Source organism: Hemiscyllium ocellatum, chromosome 1 (assembly GCF_020745735.1).
Source record: "Hemiscyllium ocellatum isolate sHemOce1 chromosome 1, sHemOce1.pat.X.cur, whole genome shotgun sequence".
NCBI lineage: Eukaryota > Metazoa > Chordata > Chondrichthyes > Orectolobiformes > Hemiscylliidae > Hemiscyllium > Hemiscyllium ocellatum.
Window position 1 is genome coordinate 69,334,960 of NC_083401.1, and position 23,636 is coordinate 69,358,595.

Below are 23,636 nucleotides of genomic sequence, written 5' to 3' on the forward strand. Positions count from 1 at the left end.
AGAACTGACATAAGAGCTTCTTCAAATACAGTATACCAAAAGAGAGAGAGGTCAACGTGAACATAGACACCTCAGAAAATGAATCTAGGGAGACAGTTATGGGGAAGAAAGAAATGGCAGGAATTTTAAAAAAAAATTGCATCAGGTTTTACTGCAAGATATTTTGTACACCCCATTAATAATGAAGAATACTGGAGGATGAATTAGCATTAGGTGTACTTTCTGACAAACTAAGGGGGTTAAAGGCAGATTAATCCACTGACCTTGATGGCTTGTATCCTAGGATCCTAAAATAGGTAGCTACAAAGATAGCACATGCATTGGTTGTAGTTTTCAAAACTCCTTGGATTTGGGAGAGATACTAGAGATTTTGCAAATTGCCGATGTGACGCCCCTATTCGAAACAAGAAAACAACAGACAACTCTCAGCCAATTAGCCTTACATCTATTGTTGGGAAAGTGTTGCAATCAATTATTAAGGATATAATAGCTAAACATTTGAAAAATCATAATCTAGTTAAGTAGAGTCAGCATGGCTTCGTGAAAGGGAAATTATGTCTGACTAGTTTATTAGAGAGTTTTGAGGCAGTCTCATCTGGATAGAAGAAAAAAATAGATATGTTGTATTTGGACTCCCACAATGCATTCAACAAGGTATCTCACAAAAGGTTAAGTCACTAGATAGGAGCCATGGTGTTGGAAGTGGTATTTTTTGGAATCCATTGTGAAGGTTAAGATTTCTTAATACTTGGAAGTGCATGGTAAAATAAGGCAAAGTCAGCGTGGTTTCATCAAGGAGAGATCATGCCTAACAAATCTGCTAAAATTTTTTGAGGATGTAGTGAGCAGGTAAGACCAAGGAGAGCCAATGGATACAATCCACCCGGACTTCAAGAAGGCCGCACATGAGGCTGCTGAGTAAGATAAGGGCCCATGCATGGTGTCAGAGACAAGGTGCTAGCATGGATAGAATGGTTAGCATTGGTTGTCTAGCAGAAAATAGAGAGTAGAGATAAAAGGGTCTTTCTCAGGATCACAGCCGATGACGAGTGGTATTCCGCAAGGGTCAGTGTTGGAACCACAACTTTTCACTTTATACATTAATGATCTAATGAAGGAACTGGGGGCATTCTGGCTAAGGTTGCAAGATGCTACAAAGATAGGTAGGGAGGCAGGGAGACTGCAGAAGTATTTGGACAAATTAGGAGAGTGGGCAAAGAAGTGACACAGAGTACAATGTGGGAAAGTATGAAGTCATGCACTTTGGTAAGAAGGCTAGAAGCATGGACTGTTTTCTTAGTGGGAGAAAATTCAGAAGTCTGAAGTATAAAGAGGCTTGGGAGTTCTAGTCCAGGATTCTCTCAAGGTAACCTTACAGGTTGAATTAGTAGTTAAAAAGTCAAATGTAATGATGGCTTTATTTTGAGAGGACTTGAATATAAAAGTAGTGATGTACTTCTGAGGCTCTGTACAGCTCTGGTCAGACCACATTTGAAATAGTTTTGGGCCTCATGTCTCAAGAACATTGTACTAGCCCTGGAGTATGTTCAGAGGACATTTACGAGCATGTCCCAAGAATGAAAAGCTTAACATATAAGGAACGTTTGAGGGTTCGGGGTCGATACTCAATGGAATTTAGAAGGATGAGAGGGGATCTAATTGAAACATACAGAATGCTGAATGGCCTGGACAGAGTAGATGTTGGGAACATGTTTACATTGGTAGGAGAGACTAGGACCCAAGGGCGCGTAGCCTTAAAGGGAAGACATCTTAGAACAGAGATATAGAGAAACTTCTTCAGTCAGAGAGTGGTGAATCTGTGGAATTCACCACCACAGAAGGCTGTGGAGGCCAGGTCATTGAGTATATTTAAGATGGTGTTAGATAGATTCATATTATCAAGGGTTATGGGGAGAAAGTGGGAGAATGGGGTTGAGAATTATCAGCCATGATTGAATGGCAGAGCAGATGTGGTGGGCTGAATGGCCTAATTGCTGCTCCTATGTCTTATGATCTTATGGTAAACTGGCATGGAAAGAGAATTGGCTAATGGGCAGGAAACAGCGAGTGAGGGTAAGGGTTTTTTTTTTAGGACGATGACCCTCGACCAGTGGGGTTCCACAAGGATCAAGGCTGGGAATGCAGCTGTTTACTAGGAATGACTTGGAGGAAGGAAGCAAAAGAACTGCAGCCAAATATGCAGATGTCACAAAAATGAATGGAAAGAGGTTGTGAGAGGGATGTAAACAGTTTAGAAAGAGATATTGATAGGTTACGTAAGTGGGCAAGAATGTGGAAAATGTGAAATATTTAATTTTGGAAGGGAGAACTTCAAATCAGAATATTAATGCAATGGAGAAAAACTACAGAAAGCTGCAATACAAAGGTACATGTGGGTACTTGTGAATGATATACAGAAAGCTAGCACACAGGTGCACCCAGTAATCAAGGACACTAATGGAATGGTGGGAGGTTGGAGAAGAAGAGTAGTGAAGTCTTACTACAAATGTACAAGGTGCTGCAACACTACATCTGGAGTATTGGGAGCACTTTTGGTTCCCTTATTTAAGAAAATACATAATTTCATTGGACGAAAGTGAGGACTGCAGATGCTGGAGATTGGAGTCAAGAGTGTGGTGCTAGAAAAGCACAGCAGGTCAGGCAGCATCCGAGGAGCAGGAAAATCGATGTTTAGGGCAAATGTCGATTTTCCTGCTGCTTGGATGCTGGCTGACCTGTGCTTTTCCAGCACCACATCATTTCATTGGAGGCTGTTCAGAGAATATTTATTAGTACGATTTCCCAGTTTGGAGAAATTGTCTTATATGCAAAGGTTAAACAGGTTGTCTTGGAAGTCATTGGAAGTTGAAAGAATGAACGGTCATCTCATTGAAATATACAAGATTCTTAAGGACTTGACAGGATAAATAGTGAAAGGGCATATCCCCTCACGGGGAGTCTAGGAGTAGAAGAGACAGTCTCAGAATTAAGGGGTCCAATTTAATATTGAGATTAGGAGAAATTTCTTCTCTCAGAAGGTTGAGTCTTTGGAACTCTCTGCCAGAGAGAGCAGGGGTGGCAGATTCCTTCTATATATTTAAGGCTGAACTAGCTAGATTCTTGATCAGTAGGGGAATCAAGAGTTATAGAGAGAGGGCAAGAAAATAGAAATGTTAGATAGGCCATGATCCTACTGAATGGCATAACAGGCTCAAGAGACCAAACAACTTACTTCTGTTCTTATTTCTTATGTCTCATTGGATCCGTCTAACCTTTGAGATCTCTAACAACCCATCCCCACTTTCTTAAAAGTGTGAATTAAATTTTACTATTAAATTTGACAGGACCTTCATCATCCCAGTATTTCCAGGATCCCTTGTTGCAAACATGTGCCTTGATCTCTGCCCACCGTGGGTGCAGGGTGCCTAAAATAATAAACTTAGATTTTACTTAGCCATTATTTCTGATATTCAGTTAATAATGTATAAGATTATGATACAAACTAAAAGGGGGAATAATGTACTTACAGAGACTCAAATAGAGTTCCAAGTTGCGAGGTACATCTCCCTCTGGTGATTGAAGATAAAATAGCTGCACGTTTAGTGAAGCAAATTTACTCATCGTTTTTGACAAATTTCTACCTTAAGCTGAAAAACTGTGCATTCTTGGAAATGGATTCTGGGCTGGGATTTATATGTACCAGGAGCATGTTTGATGTGAGTGGTTTAGGAGGTGCTGGCGGGCTGAGATTGAGGAAAGAAGGGGACCAGTTTGGAATGCTTAAATGGTTTTTCTTATGTTGTTTATCCAGTTTCCTTTTGAAAGCTAAAATTCAGTCTATATCTGGCATTCACTAAGGCAGTGCATAAAATAAGTCTTTCCTCATGTTGGTTCTTTTGTGATAAAGCTTACAGCTATATCTATGGTTCTCAACCCTTTAACCAATGGGGTTTCTTCTTCTCATTATATTCTTTTCAATTTTGAATGCTTCAGTCAAATCTTTGCTCCACCTCTAAGGAGAACTGCCCAGCTTCTCAAATCTATCCTCATATTGGAAATCTCTTCACCACAGAATTATTCTCATACACCTTTTCTGCATTTTGTCAACTGCCTCCCCAAGTTCCATGAATGCTCTGATGTCAATCCCTTCAATTCCATGGGCTAGAGGCTGGTCAGTTCCCTGCATTTCTTTGAGAACTAACCTGGCGGAGGGCCCCTCCATGTTTTGAGTGGGAATCGGGATGCAAATTCTCCAGTTGTTGGAGACTTAGCTTGCACAAAGGAAGATGGTTGTGTGTGTGTATTGGAGGCAATATAAGCTCAGCTAGAAAAATTTAGGGAAACTACTTAAGCTAAAGATGAATTAGTTCCTTGGACGTGATGGGATGCATGCTAGGATGTTAAAAGAAGTATCTACTGAGATGCTGCTAATCTATCAAGAATCGTTAGATTCTGGAATAATTCCCAGAAGATATTAAAACTACCAATGTGACACATTTACTTAGAAAAATAAGGTAACAAAAAAAATCAGGTCATTACAGGCTAATTCACTTGAGATCTGTAATTTGCGAAATATCACTATTTAAAAGGATGTAATAGTAGGTTATTTAGAAATGCAAAATATGATCAGTCAGAGGCAACATGACCTCACAAGGGGGAATTCATGCATGACAAATGTATTGGAATTCTTTTGAGGCGATAACAAACAGAATAGATAAAGGGAAAGCCATGAATGTTATATATTTGGATTTTCAGAAGGCATCCGATAAGGTACTATGCTGTAGGCTATTTAATAAAATGAGAACATAGTTAGAAGATTGGCTAACTACTAGACAGAGTGGATAAGAGGGTCATTTCTCCTGTCATCGAGATATTTTTAATTGGCTTGTCCAGATGTGTTATGCGCAATGCAGGTGGAATTTGGCATGTTTCCTGGCTCTAATGTAGAGACATTACCGCCACACCACAAGAGCCTTTACTCCTGGTGATCATTGTGAATCAATTGGTACTTTGCAAGCCAGCGTTCAGAATGATTTCCATTTAATTAATGGGATATGTATGTTTATTTGGAGTGACCAGGTGGAGGTTTTTTTAAATCAAATATTTTTCAGTCTGTGGAGAGTTCTGAGGCTATAATAGTTACACTACATTTAATTACAGTATATAAATGGATATGAGCCGTGCAAATCTCCAGTTCAGTCATGGTAGTTTCTTTTAACCCTGGGAACATATTGGGCTCCTGATGGATAAATTATTATCTCAAATATTATGTAGCAGATTAATTCATAAGTAAAATATTCTAATAGGCACTGGAGATTGCTATATTTGAATAGTAATGACTTAATTCATGCTATAACAATATTGAAATAATTCAATGCTTTCTGGTTTAAAATTCCATACCTTAATTATGGGTACAATATTTAAGCCTGTATAATGTGTAAGTTTTGATGGCAAAGCTATTAGTGTCAGCAATGTATGTGTGAAACTGACAGTAACATCTGATGCCTGCAGATGCACAATTAAGCTCACATGTCCACAAATTGCTGACAGTAATTCCCTGTTACTTGACAAGTTATGTTGTTGAAGTCTCTGCAGATAACAATCTCAGAAATCACTGAACATAGATGTCATCTTCACAGTGTAATATCACGAAAATAACTGAAAATGTTACACCTTGTATAATGAGGTCTGACATGATTTTAAAGGCATGGTAAGTCATATGAACAGCTTCTGTAGTCTTGAAATACAAATTTTATGTTTACAGAATGTCAAATTTCAATATTACAAAATATGCGCAGGTGTTAATAAGTGTTTTAAAAATTTGCTTCATAAATCCCAACTTGTTTTTTCTCCACAAAATATGTAAAATGTGAACAGTATTCACTGGATTCAGTTTCGTAGTTTGCTGTCTGTGTGGCTTCTTCAATGTGCTTAATCCCGTTGGTAACGACACTGAATATCTGAGCATATCTTTGACCAATATAAAGCTTAGCATAGGCAAAAACATTGCTAGGTCTTTGTGAGAAACATTCTTTAATGGCAAGTGCTGGTGTGCTGCTGACCAGGAAATCCAAACTCAAATATGGATATGTATATATGTAACGCACTTGCAGTCCATTTAATAAAATTGCTTTTTAAAGATTTTGTAAAAAATTCAACTTTTGATTGGTTTTTCTTCCTTCTAATACATGCAATCGCAGGGAACACAGCTGATTTTCACTGCTGCTAAAGAACTGGGGCAGTTATCAAAACTGAAGGTATCAGTGTATTTTATTGCATGAGCAATAAATCTGTGTGCTGTATAGAGAAGTGCTTGACCTGTATTTAAAGGAAAGAAAGCTTGGTGTGTTTTTAAAATATATTCTTGTCTGTCAGAAATTCAAATCTATAAATTATTATGGTGCTCTCATGAAATGCAAGAATGCTATTTGAAATTAGTTTTTTATTTTTTAAAAAATGTGATTTTGCAGTGTGCATTGTATGCTATTGCCAGCTATAATTGTAGCAATGAAAAATGAGAAATCAAAACCATTGTTTTCTGTCACGTAAACTTGAACTCAGAATGCTCCATATAAAGCAAAAATGTGCATTTTCAAGTGCATTCTGTACTTATCACAATACACAATTTCTCTGAAATGAAGTTCAAGTAAAAATTCTGTTTAATAAGACTGAGGGAAGGGAATAAACTAGATGGTTTAATATCCATCCACAAATATTAAATATTACTTTGTGGTTAAGCTCTTATAGCTAATATTTTAATAGCATTGCCTGTTCCGAAACAAATATGAGATGTCATGCAAGTTCTCTGACACATTTCCATAATAGATATCATCATTTATAGTTTTGATCTTCTTTTAAGCAAGAAATGTTTATTGTGTTCTTTGACTAAGATTAAGGACAAAGAAGGTCTTGCTAATGCAAACGTTTGACTTTTATGATCAGCTGTAAACCCATTAGGAGATTCTCCACACAAAACTGAGGATGTCATTGGACTGCTAACAAATTATTTACTGGTAGACACAAAATAAGTTCATTTGAATATGTTATTCCCTTTGTCAGGCCAAAAGAAACTTCATAAATATGTACAAGTGAGCAATATTCTCATCTCTATGAAATATCTAACCATGCAAGATTTGATTTTTCCAGGATCATATGGTTCGGGAAGAAGCCAAAAGCCTTACACCAAAACAATGTGCTATTATGGATTTAGCACTTGATACAATTAAGGTGAGAGGAATGCAGCTTTATTTTAAAATTATTCCATCTAACTGAGATTAGAAAATTGTGGATCATTCTGATCTTATGTCAGAATTAAATCTGAAGGCAAATATTGAGAATTCCAGGAATTTGAATATGTAACATTGTTCTTTTCCTTCAAAGCTACATTTGTTTCACAAAACTAAAGCATAGAGCTATGGATGCTAGATATCTGAAAAGAAACAGAAATTCTTGAAGAAACCAGTAAGGTGGGGAGAAAGCAGAGTTAACATTTTGAGTCTGGTGTCTCTTCATCATCAGAACAACTTTTTTCACGTCTGTGGGTATTCCTCTGATAGCATGTAAGTGTCAGTTGCCAGCTTTTTAAAGCGGTTTGTATTTCAACATATGACCACCTTGTTCTACCTCACCATCTTTTTAAAAAAGTATGTGGATAAGCACTTGAAATGTCATTACATTCAAGTTCTGGACCAAGAGCTGGAAAGTGAGGCAAGTGTAGATTTAATGTAATTTTTCTATTGGTGCAGCTTCAATAAGCCAAAGGGCCTCCGTATTGTGTGATTCTATAATTCTCCAACTGTTGCTTGAAGTTGAACTCTGTTAACTTAGTTTTTCTCTCTCCTTGGATGTTACCAAACCTGCTGGGTTTTTCCAGCATTTTCTGTATATGTTTCAGATTCTGCAATATTCTGCTTTTGTTTGTTTTCTTCAGCACTGGCTAAGGCTGGTACTTCAAGATTAATTGGTTGTTCCCCTGTATGAGGTTTTTTCACTATTTTTATTTGAGTATGTCAGTAGTACTGCAGAATTGGCAGTTAAATGTTTCTACACTGACACAAGTTTTTGCCTTTGAGTGAGCTGTACATTTTCTATAAACTTGAATGTTATTTTCAATTTTGTTTACTTGTGAATATTACTTTTATTTTGAATAGGTTTCAAGTTTCTGGATTTGTGAAATGACATTTCATGTATATTTTCCTTTTTAATCATTTTTCTGCCTTTATTTTATTCAATGTATGAAACTTTGACAGGCAAGAAATTAAATTATGTAGTTTTGAAATTTCTCTTGATGATAATAGTAAATCGCTATTTAACGTGTTTCAGTGACAGTCCTCTGACAGCTGTTTCAGCAGAGGTGTTTATTCTCTCTTTTACATGCTTATTAGTTCAGTAAAATAACAGGGGGTTGTCATGCGAAAGCACTTGACTGATGCTATTGCCTCAGTAATTTCTAGCCTCATTTATTTTGAAATTTTAATACAATGCAGGCCCACCAGGCCTGCGCTGATTCCAAATCTTTATTTAGACCGCTATTTATTGCCCATGCGTGCTTTCTATCCCTCTGTTGGCATCCTGTTCATGTGTCTGTCAAGATACACTTTACATGTTGCTAACATTCCTGCTTCCACCACCTCCACAAGCAGTGTGTTCCATGCACTCACCACTCTCTGTGTGAAAGGTTTGCCTAGCTGTTCTCTGCTAAACTTTCCCCCTCTCATCTTGAATTTGTGTCCTCTCGCAGTTGACCTTTCCACCCTGGGAAAAAGCCTCTTACTATGCACCCTACCAATGCTTCATAATTTTGTCGACTTCTAACAGGTCACCCCTTAGCCTCCATCTTTCCAGTAAAAACAATCTGAGTTTATCCAACCTCTCCTGATAACTAAAAACCTCCAGACCAGACAACATTCTGGTAAACATTTTCTGCAACCTGTTCAAAGCATCCATGTGTTTCTGGTAGTGTGGTGACCAGAACTACGCACAATATGATTTGATTGTCCCCAAGTGTGGCCTAACTAAAGTTTTATACAATTGCAACATTGCCAACATTTATCTTTGATGCTGCGCTCAATGAACAAAAATGTGCTATATGCTTTCTTGATCACCTTATCCACCTTCAGGGATCTGTGGACCTGTGCATTCAGATCTCTCTATGTCCATTTTCCTAAGAGTTCTGCCATAAATACAGAAATCTTTTGAAATACTCTTAATTCAATTAACATCTAAAAGACAAAAGTCTACATTCAAGCTTTGGTCTGACCCTCATAAGAAATTGGTTCTATGGTTTGGTTTAATGATATTGAAACTTCTTTAAAAAAAAACACCTGTTCAGTTAAGATATTGAAATCAATTATTTGTCTCCACAATCATTGCCTTTGGGCTGCCATGGCTTTTGAACCAGGGATTGATGTGATAGGTGGTGAATAACTTTTGTTTTGTGAATGTAAAATGTAATTCCAGTTAGGATTATTGGAAATGTTTGCAACTAGTTTCAATTTACAAAAAAAAACTAATATTATATATTAAAATTCCCACCCTAAATATCGAAAAGCTTTTATTGGATTCTCTGTGACTGCATTGATTTAAATCTAAAGTATCTTTTTTTTAAAAATTGTTTATTTTTAAGCTCGAAAGGCAGAAGAGGATTGGACTCTGAAATATTGCTAATAAACTAGAGTACCACTCTTTAACAATTTGGAAAGTTCACACATTTGTCTCCAACCTTTTTAAGCAAAAATTGTCATCACTGTAGTTGTAATAATCCAGTCAAGAGACTGAGTAAATCAGGCCATTAATGCTAGGATGAGCGTTCCAACCTAGTTAACAAGAATCATTTGCTCTTGCAGCTTGTTTGCCAGCACAAGGAAAGCTATCTTAAACACAGTAAATGCAAAACAAAGTAAAAACAGAATACGCTTTTGCTTGATCTTAGTGAGTCGACAGAAAATGATCAATTGCATTTTAACCAGTTTTAAATAACCATAGAGGAGAACACACTCTTAATTGAAGCAATTGTATTACAATACTTATTTCAGCTGCAGTATTACCAACTTAAAAGTGCTATGATTAATTAACAGGAATGTGATTCAATTTATTTGTGTGCATTAGAGTCATAGAGATGTACAGCACGGAAATAGACCCTTTGGTCCAACTTGTCCATGCCAACCAGATATCCCAACCTAATCTAGTCCCACTTGCCAACACTCAGGCCCATATCCTCCCAAATCCTTCCTATTCATATATTCATCCAAATGCCTTTTGAATGTTGCAATTGTACTAGCCTCCACCACTTCCTCTGGTAGCTCATTCTACACATGTTCCACCCTGTGTGAAAAGGTTGCCTCTTAGGTCTCTCTTATATCTTTCCCCTCTCAGCCTAACCTTTGCCCTCTAGTTCTGGGCTCCCCCGCCCCAGGGAAAAAACTTTGTCTATTTATCCTATCCATGCCCCTCATAATTTTATAAACCTCTATAAGGTCACCCCTCAGCCTCCGGCACTCCAGAGAAAACAGCTCCGGCCCACTCAACCTCTTAGCTCAAATCTCCAAGCCTGGCAACATCCTTGTAAATCTTTTCTGAACACTTTCAAGTTTCACAACATCTTTCTGACAGGAAGGAGACCAGAATTGCATGCAATATTCCAAAAATGGCCTAATCAACATCCTGCACAGCTGCAAGATGATTTCCTAACTCCTGTACTCAATACTTTGACCAATAAATGAAAGCATACCAAACATCATCTTCACTATCCTATCACTTGTGACTCTACTTTCAAGGAGCTATGAACCTGCACTCCAAGGTCCCTCTATTTAGCAACACTCCCTAGGACCTTACCATTAAGTGTATAAATCCCACTCAGATTTGTTTTCCCAAAATGCAGCACCTCGCATTGATCTAAATTAAACTCCATCTGCCACTCCTCAGCCCAATGGCCCATCTGATCAAGATTCCATTGTAATCTGAGGTAACCTTCTTTGTTGTCCACTATACTTCCAATTTTGGTGTCATCTGCAAACTTACTGTTCAATTAAGTTATATATGAATAGGAAGGATTTGGGAGGATATGGGCTGAGTGCTGGCAAGTGGGACTAGATTAGGTTGGGATATCTGGTTGGCATGGACAAGTTGGACCAAAGGGTCTATTTCCGTGCTGTACATCTCTATGACTCTAATGCACACAAATAAATTGAATTACATTCCTGTTAATTAATCATAGCACTTTTAAGTTGGTAATACTGCAGCTGAAATAAGTATTTTAATACAATTGCTTCAATTAAGAGTGTGTTCTCCTCTATGGTTAAAATGCAATTGATCATTTTCTGTCGACTCACTAAGATCAAGCAAAAGCGTATTCTGTTTTTACTTTGTTTTGCTTTTAGTGTGTTTAAGATAGCTTTCCTTGTGCTGGCAAACCAACGGTATGTAAATCAGAATGTTAAAATGAAATCTCATTCTGGATCAAAATATAGAAAGCAGTTTTTGGGGTTTGATTGCCTGTTTGAAGGGCAGTTAATACAGGAAAGGTTTTACTTGTAGATACACTTAAAAGGGGAAATTATCATTTTATGGAACTAATTTACAAATATGATAAATGAATGACAGTTTCTCAAGGGGGCAAAATGTTCAGTTTAAGTTACGCCATTATGTTTTGTGTTTACATGGGAAAGACCTTTCTACTTGCTAAGGTTTGGTGATCACTTCCCTGCTAGTATTGTTAGAAAGTTATATGAAATGACAGCTGAAGACTAAATTGTGGGTACAGATGTTAGTGATTCACGAGGTCAGATTGTTTATGTTCAAACTTTAACATTACAGCAATACTTCCATGCTGGTGGAAATGGTCTGAAAAAAACTTTCCTGGAGAAGAGTCCAGACCTTCAGTCCTTGCGATATGCACTCTCACTCTACACTCAAACCACAGATACCCTCATCAAAACATTCGTCCAGTCTCAGACTGCTCAGGGTAAGTTCATGAAAGAACACTTCTTGGCACACAGGGAGAATGTAGTTATTCTATAGTTACTATGTATTCCTGTTTAGAGTAATGGGCAAACCTGACACTCTTTCTTTGTCAAGGTTCCCTCTATTCAAACATTGTCAAACATACATATTTTTGTGTGCACACCACTTAGTTTTCTTCCCCAAAAAAGTGATACTGACTTTCTGGAAAGCTGTATTATGATGCTATTGAACTACTGAAAATTGAGAATATTTATTTTAAGTTTTATTTTTGTTTTATTTTTCTGTCAAATGTGGACTGGCCCATTCAAAAGATTATGATCAATTTGAGGTTTCAGTTTTCTGATAATTGAATCAAAATAGATTTGAAAATTAGACCTGAATCTGTTGGAGGGAAGTTTGTTAGTTATCAGGTGGCCCACTAGATGGAGTACCAGCTAAAAGGAAGATAATGATAATACCAGCTGCAATAACCTCAGTCAGGTTTCTGTTAACTGAACGGAATGACAGAAATAGCACATGAAAATTAAAGAGAAATTAGTAGCCTGTCTTTCCATAAGAAGGAATGAGTGGAGATGAGTAACTTGAATTTACAAAGTACAAACAATTGTATATTTAGGTAGTTAAGTTTCCCAGGAACTTAAGAGTCATTTTTATTTTGTACATATAGCTGTGTTGTTTGGAACAATTTCTTGACTGTAACCTGACAAAAAGTGGTGTATCACAGAAAAGGGACGATGGTGACAGGCTGACTCACCAGCACCATCTCCTCAAGAATAAAACAGAGTGTGTCCCTTGGCCTGCTTTCTAAGAGGACCGAAAGACAAGCTATGGAGAACTTAAGGGCGGCACGGTGGCACAGTGGTTAGCACTGCTGCCTCACAGCGCCAGAGACCTGGGTTCAATTCCCACCTCAGGCAACTGACTGTGTGGAGTTTGCACATTCTCCCCGTGTCTGCGTGGGTTTCCTCCGGGTGCTCCGGTTTCCTCCCACAGTCCAAAGATGTGCGGGTCAGGTGAATTGGCCATGCTAAATTGCCCATAGTGTTAGGGACAGGGGTAAATGTAGGGGTATGGGTGGGTTGCGGGTCGGTGTGGACTTGTTGGGCCGAAGGGCCTGTTTCCACACTGTAAGTAATCTAATCTAATCAACTTCAAGCTTCCTCACTTCGATCATTGGATTTTATTTTATTCATTCATGGGAAGTGGGAGTCACTGGCTGAGTCAATGTTTATTGCCCATCCCAAGTGGCCCTTGAGAATGTGGCAGTGAATTGGTTCAACTGAAGTGTCCCAGCCCACTACTTTTCCATAGCCAAGGAACTGCTCCTCAGCTGCATCCCCTCAACTCTGGTGTCTTTGTTTGAGGGAAATAGAAGGCCAAAATCCAGTGTGCTTAGAAGATCTGGTGCTGTATGTTGCTTCATGATTGGTCCATTATGAACAGTTAACAGTCTCAAAACAGCTGGATATGAATAACTTGATTAGAACCACATGGCCAGAGGTTTGATACCCTTAATTGATTTGTTTTAGGTGACTGCAATGTTTAAAAGAGTGAACCCTCTTAAAAATTCTATTTATAAGCTATTTCATTGATTAATCAGCATTTCTCATGAAATGGACGGCACGGTGGCACAGTGGTTATCATTGTTGCCTCACAGCGCCAGAGACCCAGGTTCAATTCCCGCCTCAGGCGACTGTCTGTGTGGAGTTTGCACATTCTCCCTGTGTCTGCATGGGTTTCCTCCGGGTGCTCCGGTTTCCTTCTACAGTCCAAAAATGTGCAGGTTAGATGAATTGGCCACGTTAAATTGCCCGTAGTGTTAGGTGTAGGGGTAAATGTAGGGGAATGGGTCTGGGTGGGTTGCTCTTCAGAGGGTCGGTGTGGACTTGTTGGGCCGAAGGGTCTGTTTCCACACTGTAAGTAATCTAAGCTTAAAAAAAAATGCCGGCTGATTATGTGTGATCAATGTTAGACTCAATGATGTACAAAAGATAGTCCTTTACAAAATCTACTCATCCAATGGCAACCAATAATGGAACCATGATCAGTAAATAAACTAGAAATTACTATCTATAAGAATTAGCTGTACAATGAACAGTGAAGCTACAACTATTATTTCCTTTCTTACTCGTACATGTATGTGCCTATGGTGCCACAAGTCATTGGAGGCAGTGAATCATTCTGAGGAGATAGTGAGTAGGGATGCTGTAAGGGGTATGCAAAGAAACAAATTATGGGCCTGTTCAAAAATTCAGGCCAACACACATTTTACCAAGCTGAGTAAACCTCATCTGACACAATTTTCCAGCCTGCTGCTTTCCCATAATCAGGATTGTGCTGTCGACAGACCTCCTTCAAACATTTTGTCCTTGTTTGTGGCACACTTCATAAAAATCAGACATCAGCTCCCAAGTAAGGCAGAGATCTGGTGAAGTCAGCTCCTGGACGGTTTATGGCTTTTTATATCAACTCATGATATTAAACTGGTTCCAAAATTTTTATTTGCCTGATGTTTGAAGTGACCTGTGGAGGGCGTTATTACATTTACAAACTCATGTTCTTTTCAGTAGCATTTTTATTACCCTGGTGACATGAGAAAGACCACAAGCTTGACTTTTTTAATGGTTTAATTTTGGAGCTATAAGTATCTGCATTCCACCTGGGGTGAGATTTCTGATTATAGCCTATTGCTATGTATGTTTGGGGAAAAAATGCTACAGAGAGGCTACTTCTTCATTTTGTATTGTTCTTTGAATTTAGCATTGAGTGTTCATCTCTACAAACATTGAGCTTCTTTCACTATGCCTGCAGGTGAGGAAAAGGAAGTTTGGCTTTGCTTCATTTCCATAGTTTTCTCACCTACCACTGCTACAGGATTTGATGGTGTAATCATAAACTCACTACATGTTTTTTTTCCCTTTTATCCTGCTTTCATAACATGAATCAGTACATGGTGGAAAGGGTATTAGGGTTACCGCTAATGAGGACGCTCTTCCTGACAAGGGTATGTCTGCACCTAATGTTGCCCAGCCATGACAACATTAGCGAAATAAAGGCTTGTTTAAAACCAAAGTTCCAATTGTCCATGGAATGCTTCAGAGAGCTGCGCTTTCTTGATATAGAGTCTGTCCTTGCTGATGATTCTGTTGATTATACCATAGAAAAATAGCTTCTTAATCGTGAGCTTTTGTATAACCTGCAAAAGCTGCCTGGATTCAGAATAAAGCTATTACTTGTATTGAACATGTACACAATCGCAAATAATATAATTTTATGTAATGCAAAAAATAGAAATTGAGTAGCGCAAGGAGTTAAAGAAATGTTTGAGATAAAATGCAAACAATATATGAGTGCAAATATGATCTGATTTTAGCTTTACTGTTTTTTAAAAGTGAGGCAGTTTGGAACACTTTCCATTAATATATTTTCTGGTTTGTTAAAACAAACTAAAATTGCAATGTCATAAGCTAATTAACTGCTCTTATTGCCAAAGGGTGGTGTATGAATGAGGTTAGGTTTTATCAGCAGAAAATACACATTGGCAAAACTCGTTAGATTATGCAGTCTGAAATGACTTCATGCCCCAGGTTATCTGTTCCATATTACCAGAATGATACCAACTAATTTATCGCTTTGTAATCAATAGATATTTTATGCCAAAAGCCTCCTAGTTACATTTTTCACAGAACTATGAAATGTTAACATAAAATATATTTCAAACATTTGTGCTGTACCAGCGCTATAAGAGAACAAGGTCTTAAAGTGAAAATATGTTTGGGAGTTCATAAAACCTATATAACCACAAAACATTAAAATTAAAACTAAATTTCAAATAAATATATACAGAATACTTGAAATTCTGAATGTGAGACTTTTTGATCTCTGAATCCATGTTCTGCTTTTAGTCCTAGTCATATTGCTGGCCTGAACGTGTCTCTGGCAGCAATGATTAGTTAATGATTAGCAAGTAACTCTTTATATTCACAGAAAAGCAATATCTGTAACAAAATTAATTGTTTCTGTTTTGTTTTTAATTCATTTTTATAATACCATGTAATTGATGCACTGAAATTAATTATCACTTTCATTTAAGGTAATTCTATTGAATTTCTCCAATCTTTTCTACCATGTATAACTTTAACTTGTTTATGTTATATGCAATAAATAAAACTCACTGAGCCTAAGTATAATATTTTTCAGTTATCGTACACCCAATGGACCTGTAAAATGTTGACATAAGGCCACCTGATTTATTGTTCCAAAGGTTGAGTTTCCATAAAAACAACTGGTGATGGAGTATTACACTATATTTGATGTGAACCTATCCTGTGTTTTCCCTCAAGATATTGCAGCTCGTTTATTGGTTTTGTCTTCATCACACATATCTGTAATGTACATATTGGATTGTGGTATAATGCATCTTTCAGTTAAAATATTAAACCACACTGCATATTATTGTGGTTCAGGTGGATATTAAAAATTTCATAACACAATAAAGAATATTTCACTTACAATGGTTACTGTGCTAAGTGGATTCAAACTCCATTTTGTATGCAGATAATTGAAGATGTTCTTTCTGGCAGAATAATTTATCTACTTAATTTCTTTAAAATGCAGTATAATTATTGCAACACAAGATCATATTATCAGAAAATAATAACTTGGTAACTCGTTAGTTGGTAATATTAGACACCCCTAATATCTAATGCAGTTTATTTTCATGTTCTTAATAGTTTCATATTGCTTTTTTTTTAAAAAAAGGAATTTTTAATTTACTTATATTTAGCATAATAAAATGTCCGAAGTGGGCGGCACAGTGGTTAGCACTGCTGCCTCACAGCGCCAGAGACCTGGGTTCAATTCCCGCCTCAGGCAGGAGTTTGCACATTCTCTCCGTGTCTGTGTGGGTTTCCTCCAGGTGCTCCCACAATCCAAAAATGTGCAGGTTAGGTGAATTGGCCATGCCAATGTAGTGTTAGGTGAAGGGGTAAATGTAGGGGAATGGGTCTGGGTGGGTTGCTCTTCGGAGGGTCAGTGTGGACTTGTTGGGCCTAAGGGTCTGTCTCGCACTGTAAGTAATCATAGCCTACAGTCTTTTGTGTGGGACTTTATCAAAAGCCTTCTTGAAGTCAATATAAACAATATTCCTCCACTTATCTCTGTCCATCATCTTTGTGACCTCTTCAAAAAACACTGAAGTTTATCGGGCATGACCTACCTTTCATGAATTGACACTCTCTGATTAACTGAAGTTTACATGGATGGAAATCATCAGGCCCTGGAATTTGTCATGCTTCAGGTCCCCATTATTGATGATTTACTTTAGCCAATTTTATTTAGACCTTATCCCTGATTCTCTGTTAATTTCTTTGGGACTTATGGCAGGCTATCCTCCTTTTCTGCTGTGAATACTGAAGCAAAATAATTGTTTAGTGTGCCTGCCATTTCCCTATGGTAATTAACACTCTGATTCAGTGGACCAATTATATTCTTAGGTGAAAGTGAGTATTGCCGATGCTAGAGATCAGAGTCAAGGTGAGAGTGTTGCTGGAAATCACAGCAGGTCAGGCAGCATCTGAGGAGCAGGAAATTTAACTTTGCGGGCAAAAGCCCCTCCTGATGAAGGGCTTTTGCCTGAAACATCAATTTTCCTGCTCGACGGATGCTGCCTGACCTGATGTGATTTTCCAGCAACACACTCATCTTGACAATTATATTCTTAACTAAGCATTTTCACTTTATACAAGAATAAAATCTCTTCCTATTGTCTTTGATCCTTTCAAGTTTCCTTTCATAATCCGTTTAGCCATTCTTGTAAACTGCTGTGTTGTCCTTTGTTGGTCTTTATATTTGTCGCATTCTGTGGGATCTGTACTGTTCTTTGTATCTTTATAAGCTCTTTCTTTTAATTTTATGTTGGCTCTTTATCTCCTTAAATGTCCATGGCTGTTTTATTTGTGAAGTTAAGCTTCTCCTTCTCATGAGTGCTGCTTCTGAATAGCATTAAATATTTCTTTGTTCATCCTCCACCGTTCCACAGTTGTTCTACATATTAGCAGAACTTCCCAGTTTACTGTTGCAAGTCTCTGCTTCATGCTATTAAAATCTGCCTTATTCAATCCAAAATTCTACTTTCCAATCTTTGCTTATCTCTTATAGACCCTACATGAAACGCGATCATATTATGATTACTAGATCCAATGTTACTTGCTCCCTTGTCGCATCCAAGACATATTGCCAAAGAAAACTATCTTGACGCAGTCTAAAAATTCACAACCTTTCTGGCAGATGCTTGTCTGTCTCTCCCAGTCCATTTTGGCTTAAAATCCCCTTAAAACTACTCTGCCTTTGCTAAATAGTTGCCTAGTTTCAGCATTTATGCATAACTTAACATAATTTATACAATCTAGTCACAGGATAAAACAAACTTTATAAAGCAAAATAACACCAAACCACACAAAAAGATTATCAAAGAGGAGATGAATAAAAATCTGATCAAAGAAGTAAAGAGATATAAGCAAATTAAAGAGAAATACAAAACCCTATTCAACCAGTAACTCACGAGAAACCAGGTATCTGCATTTTTGATTGAACACTGCCTATTTCCATTGAATATCATGAATACAATCTTGACTTAATATGCTTTTATAAATTTGTTGCATGTAGCTCATCTGCTTGTTAAGATCATTCTAATTTTAAATCTAGGTTTACAGGTTAAAATGATCTGTATAAAATTGGATTCTACTAGAAATAACTGACTAGTAGATGCTGTTCTGGAATTTGACTTTATACGAAAGATTTTTTGAACGATACTCAACATTTTGTCCAGTAAACATATTATAGAGCATTGAGATTTTAAAATCATAACTCATTCACTGTGCAACACCAAGAGAAGCTTGGTCATTTCTGCTTCTTGATTTGATTTTAGAATCATCAATAGCCTACATATTTATCTTTCTTTGTTTCAAATTCATGAATTATATTGAATTATTTTAAATGCCCCTCAAAAATGCTGAATGATGTAATTCAATCGCTTGTCTGTCAAGTTAGTTAATCTGCAAGATGGGAGTTAGTGATGTACAGAATGGTCTCAGCATCCCTGGACTGGGTGGGAGGAAAAAAAATCGGACATTTCCTCAACCTTTAGCATTCTTCAAGGAAATATTTAACTCTGCTTTCAAAGGAAAAGTTCTACTGCATTGTTTTCTCTATGAAACAGCAGACTAACATAGGAACAAAACAATTGAGCCAAGCAGATGCACAAGCAACTGCTATGAAAGAGAAAAAATTTTTTCTTTTTAATTACTCTGATGTAAATGTCATTGGCTGTCCAGCATTTACTGCCTGTCCCTAGTTGCTCTTGAGAAGGTGGTGGTGAGCTAATTTCTTGCACTGCTGCAGCCCATATACCACAGGTTGACCCACAATGCCCAGTGAGAGGAAATTCCAGACTTTTGACCCAGCAACAGTGAAAGGTGATATATTTCCAAGGCAGGATGGTGAGTGATTTGGAGTTGAATTTGCTGCTGGTGGTGTTGTTCCCATGTATCTACTGCCGTTGCTCTTCAAGATGGAAGTGGTTGTGGGTTTAGAAGGTGCTGTCTCAGGATCTTTAGTGAATTTCTGCAGTACATCTTTTATGCACTGCTGCTACTGAACGTCGGTGGTGGAGCGAGTGAATGGTTGTAGCTGTGTTGCCTATTAAGGGGGCCGCTTTGTCCTGGATGGTAGCAGGCTGCTTTGGTGTTGTTGAAACTGCATTCGACCAGGCAAGTGGTTGCCTGACTTGTGACACACATGTCTGACACACTCCTGACTTGTGCCAAGTAGAGGGAGTCAGGAGGTGAGTTATTCACCACAGTATTCCTAACCTCTGACTTGCTCTTGTATCCACTGTGTTTAATGGCAAGTCCTGTTGAATTTCTGGTCAATGGTAACCTCAAAGATATTGGTAGTAAGGGAAATTAGTGATGGTAATATATTGTCAAGGGGCAATGCGTTTATATGTGCCATGTATACAAGAAATCAGATAAATCCAAACCAGCCAATTACCATCTAGAATGTCAAGAGGTGTTAGTTAGATCCTCTTTTATTGGTACTAGTTATTGCCGATTATTTGTGTGGCACAAATGTTACTTGTCATTTGTCAGCCAGCCTGAATTTTGTTCAGATCTTGTTATATTGAACACAGACAGCTTCAGTATATGAAGAGGAAGAAAGAAAGGATTGTAGATGCTGGAGATCAGAGTCAAAACGTGTGGTGCTAGAAAAGCACAGCCAGTCAGGCAGCATCCGAGGAGCAGGAGAGTCAATGTCACAAGCATAAGCACATTCTTGATGAACAGCTTATGCTCGAAACATTGACTCTCCTGCTCCTCGGATGTTGCCTGACCAGTGGTGCTTTTCCAACACAACACTTTTTGACTCAAAACATGAAGGAATGACAGGTTCTGGAGCACAAGACCTCAGTATTATTGCCAGAATGTTGCAATACCCAGTGTCTCCAACTGTTTCTTGAATTCACATGGAGTGAATCGAATTGACAAAAGACTGGTATCTATTATGATGGAGACCACTGGATGGATCATCCACTTAATACTCCTGGCTGAAGATTGTTGCAAATGTTTCAGCCTTTTACATTGATATATTGGGGTCTTACATCATTGAGGATGGGGTTGTTTTGGGAGCCTCCTCCTCCTCCAGAGCATTGTTTAATTGTCCACCATCACCATTCATGATTGGATGTGATAGGATTGCAGAGCTTAGATCTGATCAATTGGTTGTGGGATCGTCTAGCCCTGTCTGTTACTTACTACTTGTGCTGTTTGACATGTGAGTAATCCAGTTTGGTAACTTCATCTCAGCAAGGACTGTGCAATGGTCACTCTCACTGTCATGGACAGATGCATTTGCAGCCTGTAGATTCATAGGAATGAAGTCAAGCATATGGTTCCCTCTTGTTGGTCCCTCACCACCTGTCACAGACCCAGTTTAATAATTGTATCCTTTAGGATCCAACCAACTCAATCAGTCATGCTGCTGTCATGGCAGGCATTGAATGTCCTAGCCAGAGTACATTTATTGTTTAAAATGGAAGAATGGTGATTTGTAGAATCATAGAATGCCTACAGTGTGAAAGCAGACCATTCAGCCTATGTGGCCCTTCAGACAGCATCCCATTCCTCCTAACCTAAACCTGTAACCCTGCATTTTCCATGGCTAATCTACGTAGTCTGCACATCCCGGCACTCTATGGGCAATTTAGCATGGCTAATCCACATCTTTGGATTGTGGGAGGAAATTTAAGCACCCAGAGGAAATCCACACGGATGGGGGGAGAATGTGCAAACTCCAATACAGATAGTTGCCTGAATATGGAATTGAACCTGGGTCCCTGGTGCTGCGATGCAGCAGTGCTATCCTCAGCAGTGTCTCCCTGTGCTAATTCATCAGCTGAGAAAGAGTAGTACATGGTAACCAGCAGGAGGTTTCCTTGCCCAGGTTTAACCTGAAGACACGATACTTCATGGGGCTTGAAGTCAATGTTGAGGACTCCCAGGATAACGACCTCCCAACTGTGTGCTACTGTGCTGTCACCTCTTCCGGATCTGTCCTGCCATTGCGACAGGATATATCCAGGTGATGGTGATGTCTAGGACATAATCATCCTCATGGAATCATACCTGATAGACATGTCAGATTTGACTACTCTGTGAAACAGCTCTCCTAATTTTGGCACGAGCCCCAGATGTAAGTAGGGAGGATTTTGTAAGGTCAACAAGACTGTTTCTGCCATTTTCTTTTCTGGTGCCTAGGTCTGATATTAATATTTGGAAAAATCTCCATTGCAATTATTTTAAATATCAATATTAAATTAATTAATTTTCACTTAAGCCTTGCCAACAACTTTTGAAATCCTTATTATGAATAAATCTGACTTTATACAGGCACATCCTGTTTGACCTGAACTTTGCTACTTAGCATTAGATTTCAGCCGCACCTAGTTTCATTGTATAATAATTAACGACTTTCTAGCTGTATCAATGAGCATTTGTAAGAAAATTATCTTTTCAAGGACAGGAGTGATCCTAACTGAAATTTAATCATGTCAAGTTCCAGTGTTAAGTTTTGCGGCTGAGGGAGTGCCTGAATTCTCATTGCATTTTGCTGTAAGAAGGGAGGGAAAATTTGACAAATGAGTCATAACAGGGAAAAGAGCTATCACAGATATACTCAGTTTCCTAGACACTTCTGTATGCTCTGAATGACTAGGTAAACATTAACCTAGAATAGATTATTAACTTACCCTCAACAGGGAATGGTATAAAGAGGAAACAGTAAAGAATAAGGGCAGGAGAAAAGAAAAAAAGGGTCATCAATGTCACTCACAAAATATCATATATGGCAAACTGAATAATTTCACATCTAAATCTGTTATATTTGTTAACCCAATATAAATTTCCTGTCTGAGTTTCCTTTCCTTAAGTTTTGCCAGACTGCTAATTCAGAAATGAATGGCAGCTGTGCAAATTACAATTGACGTGCATATTGTGTCATTCAATGTTTAATATTTATGTGGATAGAAAAATGTTTAGTTTGACTGAATTCAGTTACTTTCGCAAAAGTATTAAATTCTACATCATCAATATACCCATTACCAATTAGTAATTGTTCTTTTGTAAAGATAACTCGCTGTATATTTATTTCATGACTTGACTTGCAAAGAGTTGGAACTTTTGCCTTAGCTACTGATGCATAAGCAACTTCAGGGAAGTATATTGCTGTCCTCACTACTGTGGCCAACGTATGATTCCAGATGCAGTAATCATGTTGATTTTTAACTGCTCTCTGATACAATGGCCTTGAAAACTATTTGGATTTATCAAGCTATTAGGAAGTCTAAAAGAAATGAAGCTGTATGGAACACCCAGTGGCAACCTAAACACTCGACACAATCCTCGATAAGTCCCCCTTAGTAACAGCTGGGCGCTTGTGCTAATATTGAGTGAGTTGTCCCATAGACAAGTGAAGCTCTGGCCTGAAATGGTCTGTAATACATTATTCTGAGAGTATCACAATATTGCACATCACCAGCCCTAGGTATGTACTCTCACCACCGGACAGATCCTACTACCAAGTACTGCAGCGTTTGAGAAAGGCAACTCGTCATAGCCTTTCAAGGTTAGTTAGGGATAGACAATAAATGTTGGCCCAGCCAGTGAAGCTACATCCTATTTATGAATATGAAAAACACAAGTACACATTGAATTGTAGGGTATTTTAGTACAGTGATAGTAAATGGTTTTTTAGGTCCCACCTGTCCTAGAAGTGTGTCATAACCATGTCTGAGCAGGGCAGTTAAAAATAATTACAGGCCCGTAAGTTTAAAGTGTTCAATTTGAAAAAATATTGATCCATATTACTAGTAACTTAGAACCCAAAGTTAACTGCCTTTGGATCTGTATTTGCAAATTGGAAAAATGTCATATATTTCTGCATTACTACAGTTATGAAAACTGTGTTATTGTTACACTGCCTGGAGTCAACATTTATTTGTCCAGGATGGTCTTTGTAAGTTAGGTCTCTAAACAGTTGAGTATTTTAGTATTTGACCCTTTTCTACTGTCCTCCAGTCTTCACAGCATTTTCTCCATGCAGTTAAGTGCACCTTTGTG

General features: G+C 38.0%; 1 protein-coding gene across 3 annotated transcripts in view; it reads left to right on the top strand.

Annotated features, from left to right (window-relative positions):
* LOC132809026 (protein unc-13 homolog B-like) overlaps positions 1-23,636 on the top strand; it is a 577,546-nt gene that overhangs the window by 544,379 nt on the left and 9,531 nt on the right. For 2 of the 3 annotated variants that reach the window (XM_060822442.1, XM_060822523.1), the window contains 3 exons: positions 6,201-6,257; positions 7,147-7,227; positions 11,815-11,962. In XM_060822442.1, the coding sequence (XP_060678425.1) occupies positions 6,201-6,257; positions 7,147-7,227; positions 11,815-11,962 (286 nt within the window). The remainder of the gene's footprint in view (positions 1-6,200; positions 6,258-7,146; positions 7,228-11,814; positions 11,963-23,636) is intronic. The other variant, XM_060822515.1, reaches the window with a different exon arrangement.